The following is a 26,634-nucleotide window of genomic DNA, read 5'->3' as shown; positions in this document are numbered from 1 at the left end:
AGAGTACAGGTGACTAAAGCCGTAGAGTACAGGTTGACTAAAGCCATAGAGTACAGGTTGACTAAAGCCATAGAGTACAGGTTGACTAAAGCCGTAGAGTACAGGTTGACTAAAGCCGAGAGTACAGGTTGACTAAAGCCGTAGAGTACAGGTTGACTAAAGCCATAGAGTACAGGTGACTAAAGCCATAGAGTACAGGTTGACTAAAGCCATAGAGTACAGGTTTGACTAAAGCCGTAGAGTACAGGTTGACTAAAGCCATAGAGTACAGGTTGACTAAAGCCATAGAGTACAGGTTGACTAAAGCCATAGAGTACAGGTTGACTAAAGCCGTAGAGTACAGGTTGACTAAAGCCGTAGAGTACAGGTTGACTAAAGCCATAGAGTACAGGTTGACTAAAGCCATAGAGTACAGGTTGACTAAAGCCGTAGAGTACAGGTTGACTAAAGCCGTAGAGTACAGGTTGACTAAAGCCGTAGAGTACAGGTTGACTAAAGCCGTAGAGTACAGGTTGACTAAAGCCATAGAGTACAGGTTGACTAAAGCCATAGAGTACAGGTTGACTAAAGCCATAGAGTACAGGTTGACTAAAGCCGTAGAGTACAGGTTGACTAAAGCCGTAGAGTACAGGTTGACTAAAGCCGTAGAGTACAGGTTGACTAAAGCCGTAGAGTACAGGTTGACTAAAGCCATAGAGTACAGGTTGACTAAAGCCATAGAGTACAGGTTGACTAAAGCCGTAGAGTACAGGTTGACTAAAGCCGTAGAGTACAGGTTGACTAAAGCCATAGAGTACAGGTTGACTAAAGCCGTAGAGTACAGGTTGACTAAAGCCGTAGAGTACAGGTTGACTAAAGCCGTAGAGTACAGGTTGACTAAAGCCGTAGAGTACAGGTTGACTAAAGCCGTAGAGTACAGGTTGACTAAGCCGTAGAGTACAGGTTGACTAAAGCCGTAAGTACAGGTTGACTAAAGCCGTAGAGTAAAGGTGGACTAAAGCCATGAGTAAAACTTGGACTAAAGCCGTAGAGTACAGTTGACTTAAAGCCATAGATTAGGCTGACTAAAGCCGTAGAGTACAGGTTGACTAAAGCCGTAGAGTACAGGTTGACTAAAGCCGTAGAGTACAGGTTGACTAAAGCCGTAGAGTACAGGTTGACTAAGCCATAGGATACAGGTTGAAACTAAAGCCGTAGAGTAACAGGTTGACTAATAGCCATAGAGTACAGGGTGACTAAAGCCATAGAGTACATGTTTGACTAAAGCCATAGAGTAACAGGTTGACTAAAGCCGTAGAGTACAGGTTGACTAAAGCCGTAGAGTAAAGGTTGACTAAAGCCGTAGAGTACAGGTTGACTAAAGCCTTAGAGTACAGGTTACTAAAGCCGTAGAGTACAGGTTGACTAAAGCCGTAGAGTACAGGTTTGACTATAAGCCGTAGAGTACGGGTTGACTAAGCCGTGAGTTACAGGTTGACTAAAGCCATAGAGTACAGGTTGACTAAAGCCATAGAGTACAGGTTGACTAAAGCCGTAGAGTACAGGTTGACTAAAGCCATAGAGTACAGGTTGACTAAAGCCATAGAGTACAGGTTGACTAAAGCCATAGAGTACAGGTTGACTAAAGCCATAGAGTACAGGTTGACTAAAGCCATAGAGTACAGGTTGACTAAAGCCGTAGAGTACAGGTTGACTAAAGCCATAGAGTACAGGTTGACTAAAGCCATAGAGTACAGGTTGACTAAAGCCATAGAGTACAGGTTGACTAAAGCCATAGAGTACAGGTTGACTAAGCCATAGAGTACAGGTTGACTAAAGCCGTAGAGTACAGGTTGACTAAAGCCATAGAGTACAGGTTGACTAAAGCCATAGAGTACAGGTTGACTAAAGCCATAGAGTCAGGTTGACTAAAGCCATAGAGTACAGGTTGACTAAAGCCATAGAGTACAGGTTGACTAAAGCCATAGAGTACAGGTTGACTAAAGCCATAGAGTACAGGTTGACTAAAGCCATAGAGTACAGGTTGACTAAAGCCATAGAGTACAGGTTTGACTAAAGCCAGTAGAGTACAGGTTGACTAAAGCCGTAGAGTACAGGTTGACTAAAGCCGTAGAGTACAGGGTGACTAAAGCAGTAGAGTACAGGTTACTAAAGCCGTAGAGTACAGGTTGACTAAAGCCATAGAGTACAGGTTGCCTAAAGCCGTAGAGTACAGGTTGACTAAAGCCATAGAGTACAGGTTGACTAAAGCCATAGAGTACAGGTTGACTAAAGCCATAGAGTACAGGTTGACTAAAGCCATAGAGTACAGGTTGACTAAAGCCATAGAGTACAGGTTGACTAAAGCCGTAGAGTACAGGTTGACTAAAGCCATAGAGTACAGGTTGACTAAAGCCATAGAGTACAGGTTGACTAAAGCCATAGAGTACAGGTTGACTAAAAGCCATAGAGTACAGGTTGACTAAGCCAAGAGTACAGGTTGACTAAAGCCAGTAGAGTACAGGTTGACTAAAGCCTAGAGTACAGGTTGACTAAAGCCATAGAGTACAGGTTGACTAAAGCCATAGAGTACAGGTTGACTAAAGCCATAGAGTACAGGTTGACTAAAGCCATAGAGTACAGGTTGACTAAAGCCATAGAGTACAGGTTGACTAAAGCCATAGAGTACAGGTTGACTAAAGCCGTAGAGTACAGGTTGACTAAAGCCGTAGAGTACAGGTTGACTAAAGCCGTAGAGTACAGGTTGACTAAAGCCGTAGAGTACAGGTTGACTAAAGCCGTAGAGTACAGGTTGACTAAAGCCGTAGAGTACAGGTTGACTAAAGCCGTAGAGTACAGGTTGACTAAAAGCCATAGAGTACAGGTTGACTAAAGCCGTAGAGTACAGGTTGACTAAAGCCGGTAGAGTACAGGTTGACTAAAGCCGTAGAGTACAGGTTGACTAAAGCCGTAGAGTACAGGTTGACTAAAGCAGTAGAGTACAGGTGACTAAAGCCATAGAGTACAGGTTGACTAAAGCCATAGAGTACAGGTTGACTAAAGCCATAGAGTACAGGTTGACTAAAGCCATAGAGTACAGGTTGACTAAAGCCATAGAGTACAGGTTGACTAAAGCCGTAGAGTACAGGTTGACTAAAGCCGTAGAGTACAGGTTGACTAAGCCATAGAGTACAGGTTGACTAAAGCCATAGAGTACAGGTTGACTAAAGCCATAGAGTACAGGTTGACTAAAGCCGTAGAGTACAGGTTGACTAAAGCCATAGAGTACAGGTTGACTAAAGCCATAGAGTACAGGTTGACTAAAGCCATAGAGTACAGGTTGACTAAAGCCGTAGAGTACAGGTTGACTAAAGCCATAGAGTACAGGTTGACTAAAGCCATAGAGTACAGGTTGACTAAAGCCATAGAGTACAGGTTGACTAAAGCCATAGAGTACAGGTTGACTAAAGCCATAGAGTACAGGTTGACTAAAGCCATAGAGTACACTACACGAGTTTAGCCCTTTTTGAGAAACTCTATGGCAGCACCCAAGGGGCCTGAACTCCCCGTAGATTTTGCAGTGATGTAGTGTCCCCATGAGTGACAGAACACTGAGCTGATCACGGCACAACTAGAGAACATTACCAATCCCACCGCTCCGTATTTTCCACCGGCTGCCCACCACCACAGAGCACTGAGCTAGGATGAAACCCCTGCATTTTGGAGCTGCATTTTTTTTAGCTAAGCAGGTGGGGCTCAAAACAGGTGGGGCAGAGCCCTTGGCCAGTCCGTTGTTGTGTTTTGTGATCTTCTTGGGTGCTTGACGTCAAACAGATCTGCTTCAGAGCTGTCTGTTTAGCTTGCTAGTCGGCTTGAACAGTAGACACAAACGACTTGGGAAACCCAGATTAAACTTGATACATAAGCAAAGTAATTGGGAAATAAATTAGTATTAATACTATATCTTGAGTTGAGTGGAATATATTTGCTGAAGTTAGCTAGATAAATACTTGTTAGCCAGCAACATTTTGTCTGTAACACGAAAAGCAGACAGTCGGCTCTAGCTAAGTAACACCATAGTCCACCACGAGCTAATGGTTTTTCTTCACCTTTCCACAAAGTGTCTGGTATGTGTTTGCATGGTATGAGGGAGTTAACCCCAATGTATCACAGAATGGGTGGATTATTTGCAGAGTGTGGCTGTGATCTAACAAGTTCGTTCATCATGTACTAGGTCCTGGCCATCATTTAATAAAGCTAAATATAATGACTCCATTGTTGGGAATAACATGTGGCTACACACATAATAATGTCGTAACGATGTTAACATGAAAAGAAAGGAATTACTAGTAGGCTAGTTAAGAGATGCAGGAATTGAGATGAAGGCAGGATCCAACAGTTAGGGTCTCTATCAGGCCCTAGGACACACAACACATGAGGATTTAGAATGATATGGAGACACGAAGGGGACAACCTGCTACATTAACACCACATAACCAGTGCCAAATAAAAGAATGGCAACTGAAATGAACATTAACCAGCTAAACAGGTCAACATGTCATCCTTGGTACACACAGCATAAAAGGAGGACTGAGGACAAAGAAACTGCATGCATTCACCAAACATCTAACTGAGGAAAACAGATGAATATCGACTAGTTATACTAGTTGTCTGATTGGGAACTACCGTTGTCTATCAAATTACAGTGTCAAATTATTTCAATTTGGCATTGGAAGTTTTATTGAGTACAGGCAGTAATACAGCAGTCAAATCCCATGGGGAGTCTCATCAGATCAGATGTTATCAGCAAGCCAGAGCCATCTGTGGAAAGAGCACAAGTAGAACAAACGTTTATTCTGTTTTCACATATATCTATCATTCAACATAAGATTCCACCTAAAACAATGACATGAGCTATGTCCCAATTCAGCTCAACCCCTCACTTCCTCTCTACTCGCATCCTTCTCAAAACCCAATGGAGGTCTGAGGGGAGGAACCTTGTGGGGTTTTAGAAGGAGGCACGGAAAAAGGATGCAAGGAATCGAGGAAGATAAAATGGCACAGAGCTGTTGCATGTTTGCCTCAATATGAAATGGCAGATTTCACTATGTGGGACTGAGCAGAGGTGTATAATCCACACCATTCATCAGTATTATTGAGCCATAAGAAACCCTCCTTAGTTAACACATACATGACGGTTGGGAGTACGGTGCCATACCTTTAGCTCCCTGGTGCAGCAGAGCTGACACGCTAAAGATGAACTTGTGGTAGATGTCTGTGGAGGGGGTCTTGACCACGATCTGGCTGTTCTCCAGACACCGGTAATGCTGGAAGTGAGGCTTCAGCACAATCTATAGAGAGTACAGAAAGATACTGAAGATGGAATTAGATTTAGTATGGAGTCGAAGGGCTGAATCCCAACTTAAAATCCTTGTAGCCTAACATTTTATGCAATGACATCAATGCATGATTTACACAATAGTCTCAGTTGTGTGTGAGGGGACTAACCGAGTCGATGAGTATGTATGGGGACTGGACATCACTGAATGCAAAGTAGAGGGGCAAGCTCAGACGAACAGTGTAGTCCATCCCTGCCTCGAAACACTGGTCTGGGGAGCTCCACATATCTGAGGATTTGAGAGAGAGATGTCACAAAACACTGCACTAAATTACACACAAGAAATATGTGTGCAAACATAACACAGGCCTGTAATACAGTGGGTTTACAGACTGAATAGAGTCATATACACAACACGTATATCCTACCCTACACTTACATATACAGACCCATTACTCACTCTCTCACATGCAACACACACAGAGAGAGACTAGGTGTGTGTTTACCCTGATCGAGGGTGGAGGGATATCATCTGGTTGTGGTCATCAGGCATGGTGTTGGTACAGCGGCTGTTTGTTGAGATCACACTGGGACACATCACTGTCATCAACGCCTCCTCCCACTGGTCCGGTAACTACGCCAACACAACAGGTACATAGACATTGGAGTTTGATACCCCTGGTCAGGACTCCACTGAGGAAGGTGGATGGATACATATGTGCTGAGTTGTGTAAGGCACAAGATGAGCTAGAGGACACCCATGACCCCAAAGATCTTAGAAGAAAGTTAAGTCAAGGTCAAAGGTGACTCACAGGTCCAAACTTGGTGTCCTCTGCGTCGTAGGTGTAGTGGTCCAGGGCCATGAGGTAGGAGCCTGACTCCACCTTGTCAGATGTGTTCTCTACACACACACTGACCTGTCTCCTGAGATCAACTGCAGTGAGAGAGTAAACATAGGAAATGTCATAGACAGAGATCAATTGGAAAGGTTTGATCATTTTAGAGTTGCGTTCAAGGTAACAGTCTGTTGAAAGACTGCTGCTGTATCAATAGAGGCAACTGTGGATAATCATTTAGCCAAGTAAGTGATATTATACTATGTGGTACTGGGCTGCAGAGAGCTGCATCCCTGCGGGTCCCGACAGATATCATTGTGGTGCGGTCTGCATTTTCCATGCTGTGGGTGAGAGCGGGCGGGCGGTCCGACAGACGACTTTGGGATGAAAATATTTTTGGGGTCCCGCAGATTATTTGGAAACTGTCATCTTTTTGCTTTGTATGCATTACTCACATACACTCAGAATTCGCTGCTTCCTCTTCATTAGCCTGCCTCTCCTCTTCCAGTTGGGCGCGTGAGATCAAGTGTGCCTACTATATGTGTAAAAGTAATCTGTATTTCAAATAGACTGTATCTCAAAGTATACAGTTAGCGGTTTACAATATTGGCTATTTAGTTTGGCGTTTGATTTGGCTCCCCCTCACCTCATCTCAATCAAGGACCTCTTCCCCAGTGAGGGCCTTTCCTGTCTATTCTCACCCTGCCTCTGCCTTCTCCGCCACTACATCCCAGTCATGCTGGTCTTCCAAGTCCTCCTTCCATGCTAACCCCTCGTTAACTTGGCTAGCAAGCTAGCTACAATGCTCTTGGTTAAACCAAAGATACTGGTAACTTTTATATGTGGTTAAACGTTAGCTACTAACTAGCTAGCTAGCTAGTTAACTTCCTAGCAGCTGCTAGCTGACGGTGACCTAGCTTGCCTAATCAATAGCCTTTAAAACAGAAGACCAAATAACTACTGTATGTAAATAAGGTATTTCAGTTTTTTTTATACATTTGCAAAAATGTATAAAAAACTGTTTTCACTTTGTCATTATGGGGTATTGTGTGTATATTGATGAGAAAAATAAATAATTTAATCAATTTTAGAACAAGGCTGTAACGTATCAAAATTTTGAAAAAGTGAAGGGGTCTGAATTCTTTACAAATTCGCTGTAGCTACAGTGGGGGGGGAAAGGATTTGATCCCCTGCTGATTTTGTACGTTTGCCCACTTACAAAGAAATGATCGGTCTATAATTTTAATAGTAGGTTTATTTGAACAGAATAACAACAAAAAAATCCAGAAAAACGGATGTCAAAAATATTATAAAATGATTTGCATTTTAATGAGGGAAATAAGTATTTGACCCCTTTGCAAAACATGACTTAGTACTTGGTGGCAAAACCCTTGTTGGCAATCACAGAGGTCAGACGTTTCTTGTAGTTGGCCACCAGGTTTGCACACATCTCAGGAGGGATTTTGTCCCACTCCTCTTTGCAGATCTTCTCCAAGTCATTAAGGTTTCGTGGCTGACGTTTGGCAACTCGAACCTTCAGATCCCTCCACAGATTTTCTATGGGATTAAGGTCTGGAGACTGGCTAGGCCACTCCAGGACCTTAATGTGCTTCTTCTTGAGTCACTCCTTTGTTGCCTTGGCCATGTGTTTTGGGTCATTGTCATGCTGGAATACCCATCCACGACCCTTTTTCAATGCCCTGGCTGAGGGAAGGAGGTTCTCAACCAAGATTTGACGGTACATCGTCCCTTTGATGCGGTGAAGTTGTCCTGTCCCCTTAGCAGAAAAACACCCCCAAAGCATAATGTTTCCACCTCCATGTTTGACGGTGGAGATGGTGTTCTTGGGGTCATAGGCAGCATTCCTCCTCCTCCAAATACGGCGAGTTGAGTTGATGTCAAAGAGCTCCATTTTGGTCCCATCTGACCACAGCACCTTCACCAGTTGTCCTCTGAGTCATTCAGATGTTCATTGGCAAACTTCAGATGGGCATGTATATGTGTTCTTGAGCAGGGGGACCTTGTGGGCGCTGAAGGATTTCAGTCCTTCACGGCGTAGTGTGTTACCAATTGTTTTCTTGGTGACTATGGTCCCAGCTGCATTGAGATCATTGACAAGATCCTCCCGTGTAGTTCTGGGCTGATTCCTCACCATTCTCATGATCATTGCAACTCCACGAGGTGAGATCTTGCATGGAGCCCCAGCCCGAGGGACACAGTTTTTTGTGTTTCTTCCATTTGCGAATAATCGCACCAAATGTTGTCACCTTCTCACCAAGCTGCTTGGCGATGGTCTTGTAGCCCATTCCAGCCTTGTGTAGGTCTGCAATCTTGTCCCTGACATCCTTGGAGAGCTCTTTGGTCGTGGCCATGGTGGAGAGTTTCGAATCGGATTGTTTGATTGTTTCTGTGGACAGGTGTCTTTTTTACAGGTAACAAGCTGCGGTTAGGAGCACTCCCTTTAAGAGTGTGCTCCTAATCTCAGCTCGTTACCTGTATAAAAGACACCTGGCAGCCAGAAATCTTTCTGATTGAGAGGGGGTCAAATACTTATTTCCCTCATTAAAATGCAAATCAATTTATAACATTTCTGACATGTGTTTTTCCTGGATATTTTTGTTGTTATTCTGTCTCTCACTGTTCAAATAAACCTACCATTAAAATTGTAGACTGATCCTTTCTTTGTCAGTGGGCAAACGTGCAAAATCAGCAGGGGATCAAATACTTTTTTCCCCCACTGTACATACTGAAATCATAGTTGGTTAGTTGGTTGGTTAGGTTCTCTACTGAAAACGTACATTTTTATCGTCGGCCATCATCCCTACTTCACCAACACCATCACCTTTCACAGTCAAAATCCGGTGTCTACTAGATAACACAAAGTCAAAATTGTCTGTATCATAAAAATGAGCTTTTTGGTCTTCATTTAAGGTTAAGGTTAGGCATAAGGTTAGCAGATACATTGTAGAAATAGGCTGGGTTTAGCCATAATAATTGTGACTTTTTGGCTGTGCCAACCATGTTCATTGGCTAGAATTTTCACCTGTAATAAAATTATATTACAAGATTGCTCTTACGAGAGCAGGAGTTTTTGGTGTGGGAGGAGAAATCCATGTGGGGATGTGGTGAATTTGTGAGAGCACAGAACAAAACCAAAATCTCTGCTCTCAAGTTAATATTTTACGTGCAGCAATGATGTTCTGCTCAGTAAAAGTCACAATTGCAACTCAGGTTTAATTTGCGTGCCCCCGCTGCCTGTGCTCTCGTTGGACCCATCCTCTGCTCGCTCAACCACATTCTGGCTCTCGACTGGTCTGTGCTCACAGGACACATCCTCTAAGCTCTCGACTCTCGACTTTGCTAACTCAATGATGTTTCATCTTGCTCGACAGTGCCATCTTGCACGCAATGGACTTTAGAGGCTGATTTGATGCCTTAGAGGCGCGTGGGCGTCACCAACGCTCTTTTAATGTGAGTGGGTTTAAATAATGTGAGTGGGTTTAATTAATGTGAGTGGGTTTAATTAAAGTGAGCGGGTTTAATTAATGTGAGCGGGTTTAATTAAAGTGAGCGGGTTTAATTAAAGTGAGCGGGTTTAATTAATGTGAGCGGGTTTAATTAATGTGAGCGGGTTTAATTAATGTGAGTGGGTTTAATTAATGTGAACGGGTTTAATTAATGTGAGTGGGTTTAATTAATGTGAGTGGGTTTAATTAAAGTGAGCGGGTTTAATTAATGTGAGTGGGTTTAATTCATGTGAACGGGTTTAATTCATGTGAGTCGGTTTAATGTGAGTGGGTTTAATTCATGTGAGTGGGTTTAATTAATGTGAACGGGTTTAATTCATGTGAGTCGGTTTAATGTGAGTCGGTTTAATGTGAGCGGGTTTAATTAATGTGAGTGGGTTTAATGTGAGTGGGTTTAATTCATGTGAACGGGTTTAATTCATGTGAGTCGGTTTAATGTGAGTCGGTTTAATGTGAGCGGGTTTAATTAATGTGAGTGGGTTTAATGTGAGTGGGTTTAATTCATGTGAGTGGGTTTAATGTGAGTGGGTTTAATGTGAGCGGGTTTAATTAATGTGAGTGGGTTTAATGTGAGTGGGTTTAAATAATGTGAGTGGGTTTAATTAATGTGAGTGGGTTTAATTCATGTGAGTGGGTTAGAGTAATGTGAGTGGGTTTAAATAATGTGTGGGTTTAATTAATGTGAGTGGGTTTAATGTGAGTGGGTTTAAATAATGTGAGTGGCTTTAATGTGAGTGGGTTTAATTAATGTGAGTGGGTTTAATGTGAGTGGGTTTAAATAATGTGAGTGGGTTTAATTAATGTGAGTGGGTTTAATTAATGTGAGTGGGTTTAATTAATGTGAGCGGGTTTCATTAATGTGAGTGGGTTTAATTAATGTGAACGGGTTTAATTCATGTGAGCGGGTTTAATTAATGTGAGTCGGTTTAATGTGAGTCGGTTTAATGTGAGTGGGTTTAATTAATGTGAGTGGGTTTAATTAATGTGAGTGGGTTTAATGTGAGCGGGTTTAATGTGAGTGGGTTTAATTAATGTGAGTGGGTTTAATTAATGTGAGTGTGTTTAATTAATGTGAGTGGGTTTAATTAATGTGAGCGGGTTTAATTAATGTGAGCGGGTTTAATTAATGTGAGCGGGTTTAATTAATGCGAGTGGGTTTAATTAATGCGAGTGGGTTTAATGTGAGCGGCTTTAATGTGAGTGGGTTTAATGTGAGCGGCTTTAATGTGAGTGGGTTTAATGTGAGTGGGTTTAATGTGAGTGGGTTTAATGTGAGTGGGTTTAATGTGAGTGGGTTTAATGTGAGTGGGTTTAATGTGAGTGCGTTTAATGTGAGCGGCTTTAATGTGAGTGGGTTTAATGTGAGCGGCTTTAATGTGAGCGGGTTTAATGTGAGTGTGTTTAATGTGAGTGGGTTTAATGTGAGTGGGTTTAATGTGAGTGGGTTTAATGTGAGTGGGTTTAATTAATGTGAGTGGGTTTAATGTGAGCGGGTTTAATGTGAGTGGGTTTAATGTGAGTGGGTTTAATTAATGTGAGTGGGTTTAATGTGAGCGGGTTTAATTAATGCGAGTGGGTTTAATTAATGTGAGTGGGTTTAATATGAGTGGGTTTAATGTGAGTGGGTTTAATTAATGTGAGTGGGTTTAATTAATGTGAGTGGGTTTAATGTGAGTGGGTTTAATGTGAGTGGGTTTAATGTGAGGGGGTTTAATGTGAGTGGGTTTAATGTGAGTGGGTTTAATTAATGTGAGTGGGTTTAATGTGAGCGGGTTTAATGTGAGTGGGTTTAATGTGAGTGGGTTTAATGTGAGTGGGTTTAATGTGAGCGGGTTTAATGTGAGCGGGTTTAATGTGAGCGGGTTTAATGTGAGTGGGTTTAATGTGAGTGGGTTTAATGTGAGTGGGTTTAATTACTGTGAGTGGGTTTAATTACTGTGAGTGGGTTTAATGTGAGTGGGTTTAATGTGAGTGGGTTTAATGTGAGTGGGTTTAATGTGAGTGGGTTTAATGTGAGCGGGTCAGAGATGTAATCTGAGGACTACTGATCTCGTCTTTGAGCGTCCCAGACGTCCTGATATTTTCATAACTGTTTGATTTTATCGGCACAAAATCTGCAATGTTCTTCTAGTGTGAGATGTACAACGACAAGTTTTGAGAACGGTGATCAGCAACAGCCAATGAGAGGTCTCCAGAGAAGATGCCAGGGAGATGATGAGGTTGTATTGCACATAACCTATCGTAGCAGGAGTTAAATACACGTAGATCTTTAGGTACTGGTCTGGGCGAGAATATTAACAAAAAGGAGTTAAGATGGAGTGTCGCCTTAAAGTCTTTCCAGCATCCGGTTGTTGGGGACTCGGCAGAGGCTATATCACACATAGAAATCCTATTCAATTACTAGTATTCTTAATTCTATGGTATCTCATCACCCAGAATGTGTATACTGAGTCTCGGGCAGAGTGATGACTAGGCCTTCTACTAGTATGCATTTGTCCTTTACTTTTTTTAGACAAAACCAAAGCCAAAGTGTAATTGTTACAGCTCTGAAGTTCACAAGTAATATTATTCAATACAAAATGTAAGTGATTGGCAAAGTATTTCAACTCTTTTTGGCAAGCATGAATGCCTGACTGAAATGTTTATGAGGCAACTTTGAGCCACAGCTCATTCTAGCTAATCTAGCTAATCATCTAGTAACATCATCACTGAATCACATCATTGTTTTGGCGAGACAGCGTGGTATGGAGAATCCTCACGACCAAGTGAAGAATCTTGTAGTGTGTGACCCTGTACTGTGCCACAAACTACAGGAAAGATGGTTGTTTGTGAGAAGCTCAGCGACGTTAGGATTTAGAAAGTTGTGTAGTGTATGCCTGGCATAAGCCTAACTACCGTAATGGATGTTACTGTTTCATCAGGGAGACGCAAAGATAAAGTCATCAAATAGAATCACTGAATACACGTTATGTTTTCTATTTAATCCAGCCACAGATCAGAAAGAAGCTAAACAAATCATTTTGTATATGAATTTCACATTGTTTAAAGTTGAGCGATATCATTCACACAAGGTAATGAGACTGGGGTATACGTCCAGGATAATATGGGAATGTTGGCCTCATGTATAGGCCCTCCAACAAATAAATAAGACCAAGAACATCCAAAACCCATCAGATGAACTGTTTTTAATTAAACCAGCTACCCAAATCATTCATCTCAGTGGTTGACAGTATACAGGTATTATTGCATGCTGAGGAACCAATCACAGTGAAATTAGATTAAATCTGGTCATAATCAGTTTCCTGTATTTCATTCAGGTAAGCTTAGTAAATTGGCTTGGTATCATCATTGGTGTAGTTGGTTGGCTAGCAAGCAAAACTTGACGTTACACATCGTTCACTTTTGAGAAAACTGATCCAGCCACTAACTGTTTTTAGTTCAAATAAAGGGTTCTCGGTTGAATGTGGAAGCGCATCAGACAGTCCTTGCACTTTGAAACCCACTCCCACCATGACATATAGCACTGCCCACCAGGTGAAATGGAGTGGAAAGAGTGTGTCCCGAATGAGAAACAGAGAGAGAGAGAAGCCTGTGTGTTTCATGTTGGACAAAGATGAAGGCAATGGAGGTGGATGGATATTAAAGTGAATGGGTTGGCCTGGCCATGTGCCACACCTCAGGCTCTTTGATACTTCCACCAAAGAGAGGGTGGATAAAGTGCAGGAATTCACAGGCGAAGTGAAATGCTGTGGTCTCAATGCAGAGTGAAGAATGGCTAAGGCATGGTCAACAGAAAGAAGAGCTAACCTACAGCATCTGACTGAACTGACTGACATTCACTCCAGAAAGACATTCCCGTGACTCCATTTTTATTTATTTATTTATTTCACCTTTATTTAACCAGGTAGGCTAGTTGAGAACAAGTTCTCGTTTACAACTGCGACCTGGCCAAGATAAAGCAAAGCAGTGCGACACATACAACAACACAGAGTTACACATGGAATAAACAAACATACAGTCAATAATACAATAGAAAAAGTATATACAGTGTGTGCAAATGAGGTAGGATAAGGGAGGTAAGGCAATAAATAGGCCATAGTGGCGAAATAATTACAATATAGCAATTAAACACTGGAGTGATAGATGTGCAGAAGATGAGTGTGCAAGTTGAGATACTGGGGTGCAAAGGAGCAAAATAAATAAAATAAATAACAGTATGGGGATGAGGTAGTTGGATGGGCTATTTACAGATGGGCTATGTACAGGTGCAGTGATCTGTGAGCTGCTCTGACAGCTGGTGCTTAAAGCTAGTGAGGGAGATATGAGCCTCCAGCTTCAGTGATTTTTGCAGTTCGTTCCAGTTATTGGCAGCAGAGAACTGTAAAAAAAAAAAAAAAGTGGCCGAAGGAGGAATTGGCTTTGGGGGTGACCAGTGAAATATACCTGCTGGAAAGACATTTCATCCAGAAAGACATTCCCTTGACTCCATCCAGAAACACATTCCCTTGACTCCATCCAGAAACACATTCCCTTGACTCCATCCTGAAAGACATGCATTTGACTCCATCCAGAAAGACATACATTTGACTCCATCCAGAAAGACATACCCTTGACTCCATCCAGAAAAATATTCCCTTGACTCCATCCAGAAAGACATTAATTTGACTCCATCCAGAAAGACATTCTCTTGACTCCATCCAGAAAGACATTAATTTGACTCCATCCTGAAAGACATGCATTTGACTCCATCCAGAAAGACATACATTTGACTCCATCCAGAAAGACATACCCTTGACTCCATCCAGAAAAATATTCCCTTGACTCCATCCAGAAAGACATTAATTTGACTCCATCCAGAAAGACATTCTCTTGACTCCATCCAGAAAGACATTAATTTGACTCCATCCAGAAAGACATTCATTTGACTTCATCCAGAAAGACATTCCTTTGACTCCATCCAGAAAGACATTCCTTTGACTCCATCCAGAAATATATATTTTTTTACCTCTTTTTAACTTGGCAAGTCAGTTAAGAACAAATTCTTATTTTCAACAACAGCCTAGGAACAGTGGGTTAACTGCCTGTTCAGGGGCAGAACAACAGATTTGTACCTTGTCAGCTCAGGGATTCAAACGTGCAACCTTTCGGTTACTAGTCCAACACTCTAACCACTAGGCTACCCTGCCAGCCCTTGACTCCATCCAGAAAGACATTCCCTTGACTCCATCCATGTGTCCATGTTGGGACCAGAGTTGATGACATTAACCTGTTCCAGACCAGCTCTCACCCTCCCAACCCCATGAGTCAGCCAACATGCAGGGAAATGTAAGCAAGCTAAGCTCTTAAGCCCCCCAGGGGTGTCTGCTGCTCTGCTGGGCCCTGGTAGAACGTTGGGAGAACATTGGTAGAACATTCCTATAACAGGGTCTCGTGTTCTAATTCTATGGTCTGGTGCATCAGTGTGGTCTGCCGGTGAGTGGGGAACGCTCCGTCTTTCACCATCTATTTCTTAGTACTGAGACACTGGTTTGATTTTCCTAATAGGTTTTCAGTCAAAACTTTAAACATGTTAGTCATGAAGGAAGCTGTCTGGCTGTCTGGGTAGCAGAAAAATGTAAAAGGCGGCAGAACTAAAAACAGACTGTATTTTACACACACAAACACATGCACACATGCACACACGCGTAAATACTCACTACACAGAGACACACACACACAGACACACGCATACACTTTCCCTCTCTCTCTCACACACACGCACAAATACACACACACTCTCGCTTTCTCTCTCTCTCACATACACACACACACACACACACACACACACACACACACACACACACACACACATCCATCCAGGAGGGAGTGGATGGCGAGAGCCAGAGAATTCCTTTAATCAAGCTGTTTACTCTTGGGAGATCAATGCATCACTCGCTTGGGAACATTTCTCCCCTTTTAAGAGAAAATGTGAAATTATATTAAATTAGAGGCAGCAGCAGCAGGCCTCATCAGACACTTCCAGACTAAAGACACCCTTGGTCTTGAGTCACTGTATAATTTCCATATGCAAACGTAATGCTGCTGCTGCCTGGGAGCAGACTGGGGTGACGCCGTGTCTCTCTCTCTCTCTCTCCCTCTCTCTCTCTCTCTCTCTCTCTCTCTCTCTCTCTCTCTCTCTCTCTCTCTCTCTGTCTCTCTCTCTCTCCCTGTCTCTCCCTGTCTCTCCCTCTCTCCCTCCCTCTCTCCCTCTCTCTCTCACTCTCTCTCTCTCTCTCTTCCTCTCTCTCTCTCCCTCTCTCTCATCTCCCTCGTTGCCCACTGAGATATAAAGAGGAGCGTAGCGTAGCAGAGTGGGTCTAGACTTTTCAGAAAGCACCTGTTGATCATAGTGAAGTCAGAGTGGAAGGAAAGTCCCCTACTATGTGGCTGGGTGAGGTGGTCACAGCTACTGTACAGTGTGATATTGTCTGATACTGTTGTTCACACCAGGTACGAGGAGATATTACACATCTACAATGAGGTATAATGGAACACACACACTTATCATTTCCTTAATGGCTGACATTTCTCCATTTACCGCCTCTGAGTGTTTGGACACAATAATTTGCCAAGCACACACACACACACACACACACACACACACACACACACACACACACACACACACACACACACACACACACACACACACACAGTGCTTTACAATACACCACAGTGCTTTACACCTCCCACCTACTGCACAGTACTGTTAGCACTAATGGGCCCAGTGGCACTCCATTAAAGCCCATGTTTTAGAACTGTTATTGTAGCTGGTTATGTTGTAGCTGGTTATGGAACTGTCCTTCTCTCCTTGTCAACCTGTTTATGCCTTCTGTTTCTATATTCTGTTTCTATATTCTGTTTCTATATTCTGTTTCTATATTCTGTTTATGCCTTCTGTTTCTATATTCTGTTTCTATATTCTGTTTCTATATTCTGTTTCTAACTCTTTCTCCTCTACAGGGTAGCACACTGAGGAAGAGGAAGATGTATGAAGAGTTCCTGAGCAAGGTCTCCATCCTCGGTGAGTGTGTGCGTGTGCGTGCATACGTGTGTGTACATGTTGGTTTGTTTGAGATTGCATTTGATATGAGAGGCGTATGCGTGTTTTTATGTGTGTGTACCTGTGTGTTTTTATGTGTGTGTGTGTACCTGTGTGTTTTTATGTGTGTGTGTGTACCTGTGTGTTTTTATATGTGCGTGTTTTTATGTGTGTGTACCTGTGTGTTTTTATGTGTGTGTGTTTTTTATGTGTGTACCTGTAACGTTCGGCGTCTGGTGACAGGAAGCGGACCAAAACGCAGCTGGGAGCAAACACATGTTTATTCAACACACTGGAAATTAAACATGTACACAAAATCAAGAAAAAATGCCAATACGTTACGTGCTCATTCAAAGAGACAACACCCCACAAACAGCGTGGGGAAAACAGCAACTTAAATGTGATCCCAATCAGAGACAATTAGCGACAGCTGTCTCTGATTGGGAATCGACAGAACCCAACATAGAAATAACCCACCTAGAGCCAACACAAGGCTAAAACGTAAACAAAACACAAACCAAGGAAAAATACCTAACATGACACACCCTGACCCAATATACCCGAGTTCACCTGGTCAGGGCGTGACAGAACCCCCCCCCCAACGGTGCGTACTCCCGGCGCACCAAACTTAAGTCTATTGGGGGGGGACCCGGGTGGGCGCCTCACCCTCGGTGGAGGCTCTGGCCCCGGGCGTGTTCTTTCCCCCGCCTTCACCTTAACCCTACCCCTCTGGCCCGGACTGGACCACTGTGGAGCGGCATGCTCAGGCTCCGGAGCGGAGCCGTCGACCGGAACAGGATTGGGCACCGGTGGACCGGACACGGGCCGTGCCGGACTGTGGACACGCACCGTGGGCTTGGTGCGGGGAACAGGAACGAGCCGGACAGGACTGTGGACACGCACCGGGGGCTTGGTGCGGGGAACAGGGACGGGCCGGACAGGACTGTGGACACGCACCGTGGGCTTGGTGCGGGGAACAGGGATGGGCCGGACAGGACTGGGGACACGCACCACTAACCTGGTGCGGGGAGCAGGGACAGGCCGGACAGGACTGGGGACACGCACCACTAACCTGGTGCGGGGAGCAGGAACGGGCCGGACAGGACTGGGGACACGCACCACTAACCTGGTGCGGGGAGCAGGGACGGGCCGGACAGGACTGGGGACACGCACCACTGACTTGGTGCGGGGAGCAGGGACGGGCCGGACAGGACTGGGGACACGCACCACTAACCTGGTGCGGGGAGCAGGGACGGGCCAGACAGGACTGTGAACACGTACTGGTGACCTGAAGCGTGGAGCCGGTTTAGCCACTCGTCCTGGCTGGATGCCCATCCTAGCACGGCATGTGCTGGGCATGTCCACCGGACGCACCGGGCTGTGCGGGCGCACTGGCGACACAGCGCGCAACTCCGCATACCATGGCTTGGTGCGGGGAGCAGGGACGGGCCGGGCAGGACTGTGGACACGCACCGTGGGCTTGGTGCGGGGAACAGGAACGGGCCAGACAGGACTGTGAACACGCACTGGTGAACTGAAGCGTGGAGCCGGTTTAGCCACTCGTCCTGGCTGGATGCCCATCCTAGCACGGCATGTGCTGGGCATGTCCACCGGACGCACCGGGCTGTGCGGGCGCACTGGCGACACAGTGCGCAACTCCGCATACCATGGCTCCTCCTCCAGATCTTCCCTCTGCAGGTCCTCAATCAACTGCCTCATCATCTTCGTCTCTTCCTCCGCCGTCATCCCCCACGAGAGCAGTGGTCTGGGCTCTTCCTCTGCCCTTCCGGACCACCCCATTAGCCCCCCCCAAAGAAAATTCTTGGGGGTGTCTTCCGGGCCTCCTTGACCGCCGCCTGCGACTCCTTCCACCGGCTGGCATCACCTCCTCGACCTGGGAATCCTTCCGCCAGGGTCCTTTCCCCGACATGATCTCCTCCCAGGTCCAGAACTCCTTCCCCTCGCGAGCCCATCTCTCGCGCTCCTTTTCCTCCCGCTGCTTGGTCCTGGTTCGGTGGGGTGTTCTGTAAAGAACGTGTACTGAATTTTTCCCTTCTGCCAGTGGTTTGTTTTATTTGTGTACACCACCGCAGAATCGTTCAGGGCTGCGCCCCTATACCTTGTCGACCACGTACAGTGCTTCCAATAAAGAAGTGTGGTCACGAACTCTCTCTGTCTCCTGCGCCTGACTCTACCTCTCCTGTTGTTCCTCGAGCCAGCCCGTGACAGTACCTGTGTGTTTTTATGTGTGTGTGTGTGTGTGTGTGTACCTGTGTGTTTTTATGTGTGTGTGTGTGTGTGCCTGTGTGTTTTTATGTGTGTGTGTGTACCTGTGTGTTTTTATGTGTGTGTGTACCTGTGTGTTTTTATGTGTGTGTGTGTACCTGTGTGTTTTTATATGTGTGTGTGTACCTGTGTGTTTTTATATGTGTGTGTGTACCTGTGTGTTTTTGTGTGTGTGTGTGTACCTGTGTGTTTTTATGTGTGTGTGTGTACCTGTGTGTTTTTATGTGTGTGTGTGTACCTGTGTGTTTTTATGTGTGTGTGTGTACCTGTGTGTTTTTATGTGTGTGTGTGTACCTGTGTGTTTTTATGTGTGTGTGTGTACCTGTGTGTTTTTATATGTGTGTGTGTACCTGTGTGTTTTTATATTAAATCAAATCAAAGTGTATTGGTTGCGTACACAGATTTGCAGATGTTATCGCAGGTGCAGAGAAATGCTTGTGTTTCTAGCTCCAACAGTGCAGTAATACCTAGCAATAAAAAAACAATACACACATATAATCCAAAAATAATAAATATCAAAATGAGCAATGTCAGAGTCCGGAATATAAATATATACACTGAGTGTACAAAACATTAAGACCAAACAAATACATGCACACACTTACAAAAACATACAGGTGTTTTTGAAACAGAGACGCACAGACGCACACAACCTTATAACACTGTAAGTCCAGTTTGTGGAGTCATACAGATGTAGGATCTTCATTTGATCACCCTGTTGCAGGAGAAGGAAGTGCAGGAAATGTAAAACTTGTAGTGTATTTGAGGTTTTAAAAGTCTTCTGAAGTCTGTAATTTCCACTTTGAAATGTCCAACTTGATTTGCCTATCTCTCTCTCTTTACAGTGTGTATGTGGTGTGAGGGTTTATCTCTCTCTCTTTACAGTGTGTATGTGGTGTGAGGGTCTATCTCTCTCTCTTTACAGTGTGTATGTGGTGTGAGGGTCTATCTCTCTCTCTTTACAATGTGTATGTGATGTGAGGGTCTATCTCTCTCTCTTTACAGTGTGTATGTGGTGTGAGGGTCTATCTCTCTCTCTTTACAGTGTGTATGTGGTGTGAGGGTCTATCTCTCTCTCTTTACAGTGTGTATGTGGTGTGAGGGTTTATCTCTCTCTCTTTACAGTGTGTATGTGGTGTGAGGGTCTATCTCTCTCTCTTTACAGTGTGTATGTGGTGTGAGGACCTGTGTGTGTGTGTGTCTGGGTAAGAAAGAGAGAGAGAGATGGGAGGGAGGGGGGAGGTAATGTCTCTTGCTGAGTGAGTGGATTAGTGTGAGGTAGGACGGAGGGGAGCTGCCCCAATTACATATGAGTGTTTAAACAGGAGCCATTATCTACTGTGGCCAGCACAGCGGGGGACGCTCACACACACACACTGCTGCAACACTGCTGCATAGGGACCAGTAGAAATCAGCACTGTCAGTGCCTTCCTATTTCCCCTCTGTCAATAAGCCAATTGGATAATCCCTATACTGAAGTGTAGTCACCTACATTCTAACACTCAGCACCAATCATACTGGACACACAGTCTCCTCCCACAAAGTGTATTAAAGGGATAATCTAATAGTCAGATCTTTGTGTGATGAAACCTCAACCCATTGACTGACTACAGTACACACTTATGCATTGAGGGCCTGTCTCTCAACATAGGAATGTGTGTGTGTGTGCGTGTGCGTGTGCGCGTGCGTATATGTTCGTATGGCCCAATATTAGTGTTTGTCTCTGTTGTTGACCCTCTTGTCCCCCTGCAGAGTCTCTGGACAAGTGGGAGCGTCTGACTGTAGCTGATTCTCTGGAGCCGGTCCAGTTTGAGGACGGGGAGAAGATCGTGGTACAGGGAGACCCCGGAGATGACTTCTTCATCATCACAGAGGTACAGGAGTTTGTGTGTTTGTGTGTACGCATGTCTTTTTCTGGTCGTCACTAGCTTTCACTGTCACGTCCTGACCATAGTAAGATGTGATTTTCTATGGTAGAGTAGGTCAGGGGGTGTTTTTCTATGTTTTCTATTTCTATGTTTAAGTTCTAGTTTTTCTATTTCTATGTTGTTGTTTTTTGGGTTGATCTCCAATTGGAGGCAGCTGGTCCTCGTTACCTCTGATTGGAGATCATATTTAAGTAGGGGTTTTTCTTCCTGGGTTTTGTGGGTGATTATATTTTGAGTAGTGTTGGTTTCTTTCTGCGTCATGGGTTGTTGTTTTGTAAATTCAGTAATTTATGTTTTGCAAAGTTTCACGGATTTAATAAAATGTGGAACTACAACCACGCTGCACTTTGGTCTGATCCTTTCGACAGCCGTGATATCCACAGCCACAAAGTCATCAATATGGCTAAACCTCACCTATTTCTACAATGTATCTTCTTAAAATTAGATTTGAACCCTAACTTGACTTTGTGGCTGTAGAATCTGACTTTGTGGCTGTGGAATCTGACTTTGTGGCTGTGGAATCTGACTTTGTGGCTGTGGAATCTGACTTTGTGGCTGTGGAATCCTACTTTGTGGCTGTGGAATCCTACTTTGTGGCTGTGGAATCTGACTTTGTGGCTGTGGAATCTGACTTTGTGGCTGTGGAATCTGACTTTGTGGCTGTGGAATCTGACTTTGTGGCTGTGGAATCTGACTTTGTGGCTGTGGAATCTGACTTTGTGGCTGTGGAATCTGACTTTGTGTCTGTGTCTGTGTCAGGATTTATGATGTGTCAGCGTGTGTGATGTGTCACTGTGTCAGTGTGTCAGTGTGATGTGCTCTTTGTATATCTGTGGTTACATGTCTATCAACGTCTATGATGGAAGTCCAGTGTCTTGTTGCTGTATATCAATACTTCCTCTTGCCTGAGGTCGATGACAACTGTGGGCCCAGGTCGAATACGTATCATCAGCTGGGGACCCTGGCAGGGCAATGTGTCATTATCCCGAGACGTAGACGGCGCTTAGTTTGAGATCAAAACTGATGACATCCTTATTGGCTCCAGGAGACAGACGAAGGGGCGTTGTGAGGTGTGTGTGTTTGTGTGCGTGGTGCATGCGTGTGTTCTGAGGGAGAGTGTGTATGAGTGGGGGATTTGGGAGAAGGGGGCTGGTCACACTGCTAGCTTTGTGGTTGTGTGGAGCAGGGCCCCTTAGAGCAGGGCCCCCTACCTGACAGACAGTCAATCAGCCTAACACACTTTTGATTAACTCCATAGTTTACAGGGGGTTCCGCCAGGGCAAGCCAAGAGGACCAGTGTGTGTGAGGGGGGTCATCTGTCGTTTTTTTGGTTTGTTGTTTTCACCTCCTGTTTCTCATCCTTTCACAACCCTCAGCTCCTGTTTAAACTTGGCTTGCTCTCATTCCTTTCCTCTCTTTCTCTCTCTACCTCTTAGTCTCTATCTCTCTACCTCCCTCTCGCTTCCTTACGCTCTCTCTCTCTACCCCTCCAAACCTCTCTCTCCATCTCTACCCTTCTTGCTCTACCTCCTCTCTCTCTCTCTTTTACCCCCTATCCCCCCTTCCCCTCTCTCTTTCTCTCTCAGCCCTAACAATAGCCCCAGTGATTGGTAGCTAGCTAGCATGGAGCTCTGTGAGCCCCAGTAAGGCGCAGCTGAGACTGGAGGACTGGAGGGGTATTATCAGGCTGCTGAGTGAAGTATCCCTCCTTTTGGCTCTCTCTCCAGCTGCACCAATGAGCCTGCAGCACTAGAGCCACAGCCCTCCCTCTCTACCTCCTTCGTTCCCTCACTTTTTACATTCCTCTCCCATCCTCTCTAGTCTGGAAAGCAACTGCATTGACTGTACTGTCCTCTCCTCGTTTCTAGATCGACTGTGCTGTCCTCTCCTCGTTTCTAGATCGACTGTGCTGTCCTCTCCTTGTTTCTAGATCGACTGTACTGTCCTCTCCTTGTTTGTAGATCGACTGTGCTGTCCTCTCCTCGTTTCTAGGTTGACTGTACTGTCCTCTCCTTGTTTCTAGATCGACTGTACTGTCCTCTCCTTGTTTCTAGATCGACTGTACTGTCCTCTCCTCGTTTCTAGATTGACTGTACTGTCCTCTCCTTGTTTCTAGATCGACTGTGCTGTCCTCTCCTCGTTTCTAGATCGACTGTGCTGTCCTCTCCTCGTTTCTAGATCGACTGTGCTGTCCTCTCCTCGTTTCTAGATCGACTGTGCTGTCCTCTCCTCGTTTCTAGATCGACTGTGCTGTCCTCTCCTCGTTTCTAGATCGACTGTGCTGTCCTCTCCTCGTTTCTAGATCGACTGTGCTGTCCTCTCCTCGTTTCTAGATCGACTGTGCTGTCCTCTCCTCGTTTCTAGATCGACTGTGCTGTCCTCTCCTCGTTTCTAGATCGACTGTGCTGTCCTCTCCTCGTTTCTAGATCGACTGTGCTGTCCTCTCCTCGTTTCTAGATCGACTGTGCTGTCCTCTCCTCGTTTCTAGATCGACTGTGCTGTCCTCTCCTCGTTTCTAGATCGACTGTGCTGTCCTCTCCTCGTTTCTAGATCGACTGTGCTGTCCTCTCCTCGTTTCTAGATCGACTGTGCTGTCCTCTCCTCGTTTCTAGATCGACTGTGCTGTCCTCTCCTCGTTTCTAGATTGACTGTGCTGTCCTCTCCTCGTTTCTAGGTTGACTGTGCTGTCCTCTCCTCGTTTCTAGGTTGACTGTACTGTCCTCTCCTTGTTTCTAGATCGACTGTACTGTCCTCCTTGTTTCTAGATCGACTGTGCTGTCCTCTCCATGTTTCTAGATCGACTGTGCTATCCTCTCCTCGTTTCTAGATTGACTGTGCTGTCCTCTCCTTGTTTCTAGATTGACTGTGCTGTCCTCTCCTCGTTTCTAGATCGATTGTGCTGTCCTCTCCTTGTTTGTAGATCGACTGTGCTGTCCTCTCCTTGTTTCTAGATTCCATTACAGGTCAGGTGATGTGAGAGAGACAAAAGAGGCAGGTCACATACTACAGAGTCTAGACTTCCAGTTGTAGGCTAAGGCCCTGACCATAGGCATAGTAGAGACAGGCTGGAGAGGAGATACATACATAGAGGGCAGAAAGCACAGAGAGAGATGAACCAAAAAGGAAAGAGACTGTTTTTGTAGAGAGAGAGAGAGAGAGAGCTTGTCTGACTCTGGACCTCCCCTCCAGCGGGCCCTCAGCCCAGTCAGTCCATTCCTCTGTCCCCCTGGGTATTCTCTGGTCCCTATGTGTCTCTGACAGATCAGGACCCCACTGAGAACATGGCCCTTTTTAAACGGGAACAGGCATCTGGTGTCATTTCTAAAGCCCCAGGAAAAGAATAGGGGAAATTTCCCATTGAAATCCGAAAAAAACAGTATTTCTCACTGGTTTAATTTCAGAGGGACTTCCAGGCCTCCTGTCTTTTATATCATCTGTCTGAGTCACTCTTTCATTCCTTTCTCATGGGTGAGAGCATGGGTATCCCATGCCAGGGTGTCCGCGGGTCCTTAAAGAGTATTCAATTCATTTATCTAATTTAAAGGCCTTAATAAGTCTTAAAATGTCTTAAATTAAGTTTGAAAAGGTTTCAGTTAGATTATAAAAAATTATGAATATTTTAAATTTCGGTTTCAATATTTATTTTTTTGCTTTAAATGCGTTATGCGCTATGTGGGTTGTAATGCTGTAGCAACACAGAATACAACTATGAATAAAAGTCCAATGAAGATAGTGACTGCCCATTATCACTTATTAACCACCATTTATTCACATTACTTTAAAATATTTCAGTTGTCTATATTACATTTGTTTATTTGATGACTTTATTATTTCATTCCAAGTCATCATCTCATGTCTATAGAGCTGCTGCCTATGCTGACTGACAACAATCACTATCTCAGTAGTTCAAAGTAAATCAGGCATAATTTATGACTGCTGAATACCAACTATCAATCACTTAGATCATGTATGTTCAGGTAGACATACCTCTCGAAGCAACTGCTCTCTATGTTTCCCCTCTTGATCATGAATTTTTATGTCTCTTATGTAGCAGGCGTAAAAGATACACAGTCCGGACAAGTAGTCACGCAATGGATTATGGTAATTATCACGTTTTATGAGCTAAACTATGTGGAATATTGGCCTGTTGGAAACTACAACTCCCTACTACATCACACAGTTCGGGCATGATCTGATTAACTCTAGAGAATTGTATTTATTTATTTTTATTTAACTTTGCAAGTCAGTTAAGAACAAATTCTTAGTTACAAGGACAGCCTAGGAACAGTGCCTTGTTCAGGGGAAGAACAACAGATTTTTACCTTGATCTAGCAACCTTTCGGTTACTGGCCCAACGCTCTAACCACTAGGCTACCTGCCGCCCCAAAGAGAAACTGCAGGTCAATGTGCACATTGAGCTAACAGCAAAAAAAAACTATCTGAAATGGAAATCAAATAATTGAACCAATGTCAGTCAGAGACATTTTGGTTAGTTTCTCAGAACTAGTATTTGAGATGATGCTCCAGCAGAATGGAGCAGTGAATACATCAAGTAGCCTATATAGGCCTGTACTGTTAGATCAATTGCATGGCTATCTAGCAGTAAATATCATATTTACAGTTAGCAATCTAGCCAATGTGTTTTGAGTTCCCACTTCCTCAGGTGCTAAATGATGTAGCACAGGCATAGCACACAAAACATAGAAGGCAAATTCATCTCTAAAGAGCCAAACACATTATTCTGGATCCTATTTTGACATGGTGCAAATCAAAATATCCATAATGCATTTCCTGAATATATTAGATGAAATAGCTAACTTATTTCCTGTCTTACTTGGCACTGGAAAAAGACAGTGTAGAGCCCTCCTGCTTAGCTACCTTGCTTCAAAGCATAGCCATTTGATACCTGATTCACTGAATGAAGGAATTATTTGATTAGACTATTTGGTTGTAGGCTAATGTTCTGATGTCATAGCATAACGCCTCCAGGAGAGCTACTGGGTGTGGAGACGTTTGTTCCAGCCCTACTCTAACATCCATACCACTGTGAAAGAATGCCTTGAAGTAAAATACTCAGCACTGTTACTGTATAAAACACATGTGGTCAACTCTCCATCTGAAGAGCTAGGCCACTGGGTGTGCAGGCATTTCATCCAGCCCTGCTCAAGCACACCTGAGTCAGCTTAACAAGGTTCTGTTGTTGCCTGTTGAGCAGTTGATTGGTATGGTATTGAGCATCATTACACTAAGCTGGTGTTAGTATCGTAGCCAAAATTCTGATTACAGACTTTGTGATCTAGCTATTGATTAATCCATTGGGGTTGCCTTTTTATTTTATTTATTTTTATTTCACCTTTATTTAACCAGGTAGGCTAGTTGAGAACAAGTTCTCGTTTACAACTGCGACCTGGCCAAGATAAAGCAAAGCAGTTCGACACATACAACAACACAGAGTTACACATGGAATAAACAAACATACAGTCAATAATACAGTAGAAAAATCTATAAACAGCATGTGCAAATGAGGTAGGATAAGAGGTAAGGCAATAAATAGGCCATGGTAGCAAAGTAATTACAATATAGCAATTAAACACTGGAATGGTAGATGTGCAGAAGATGAACGTGCAAGTAGAGATACTGGGGTGCAAAGGAGCAAGAT

At 44.2% G+C, this 26,634-nt stretch overlaps 1 protein-coding gene across 1 annotated transcript in view; it reads left to right on the top strand.

Annotated features, from left to right (window-relative positions):
• Positions 1-26,634, top strand: part of prkar1b (protein kinase, cAMP-dependent, regulatory, type I, beta) — a gene marked incomplete in the record, with an annotated part of 165,702 nt that overhangs the window by 123,299 nt on the left and 15,769 nt on the right. Inside the window, 2 exon segments of the mRNA XM_029728892.1 lie at positions 16,683-16,743; positions 20,800-20,921. Coding sequence (XP_029584752.1) covers positions 16,683-16,743; positions 20,800-20,921 — 183 coding nt within the window.

Source organism: Salmo trutta, chromosome 32, assembly GCF_901001165.1.
Source record: "Salmo trutta chromosome 32, fSalTru1.1, whole genome shotgun sequence".
In the NCBI taxonomy this organism is placed as follows: Eukaryota; Metazoa; Chordata; class Actinopteri; order Salmoniformes; family Salmonidae; genus Salmo; species Salmo trutta.
The sequence above is the reverse complement of the archived record's forward strand: the minus strand, read 5'-3'. Positions and strand labels throughout refer to the sequence as shown.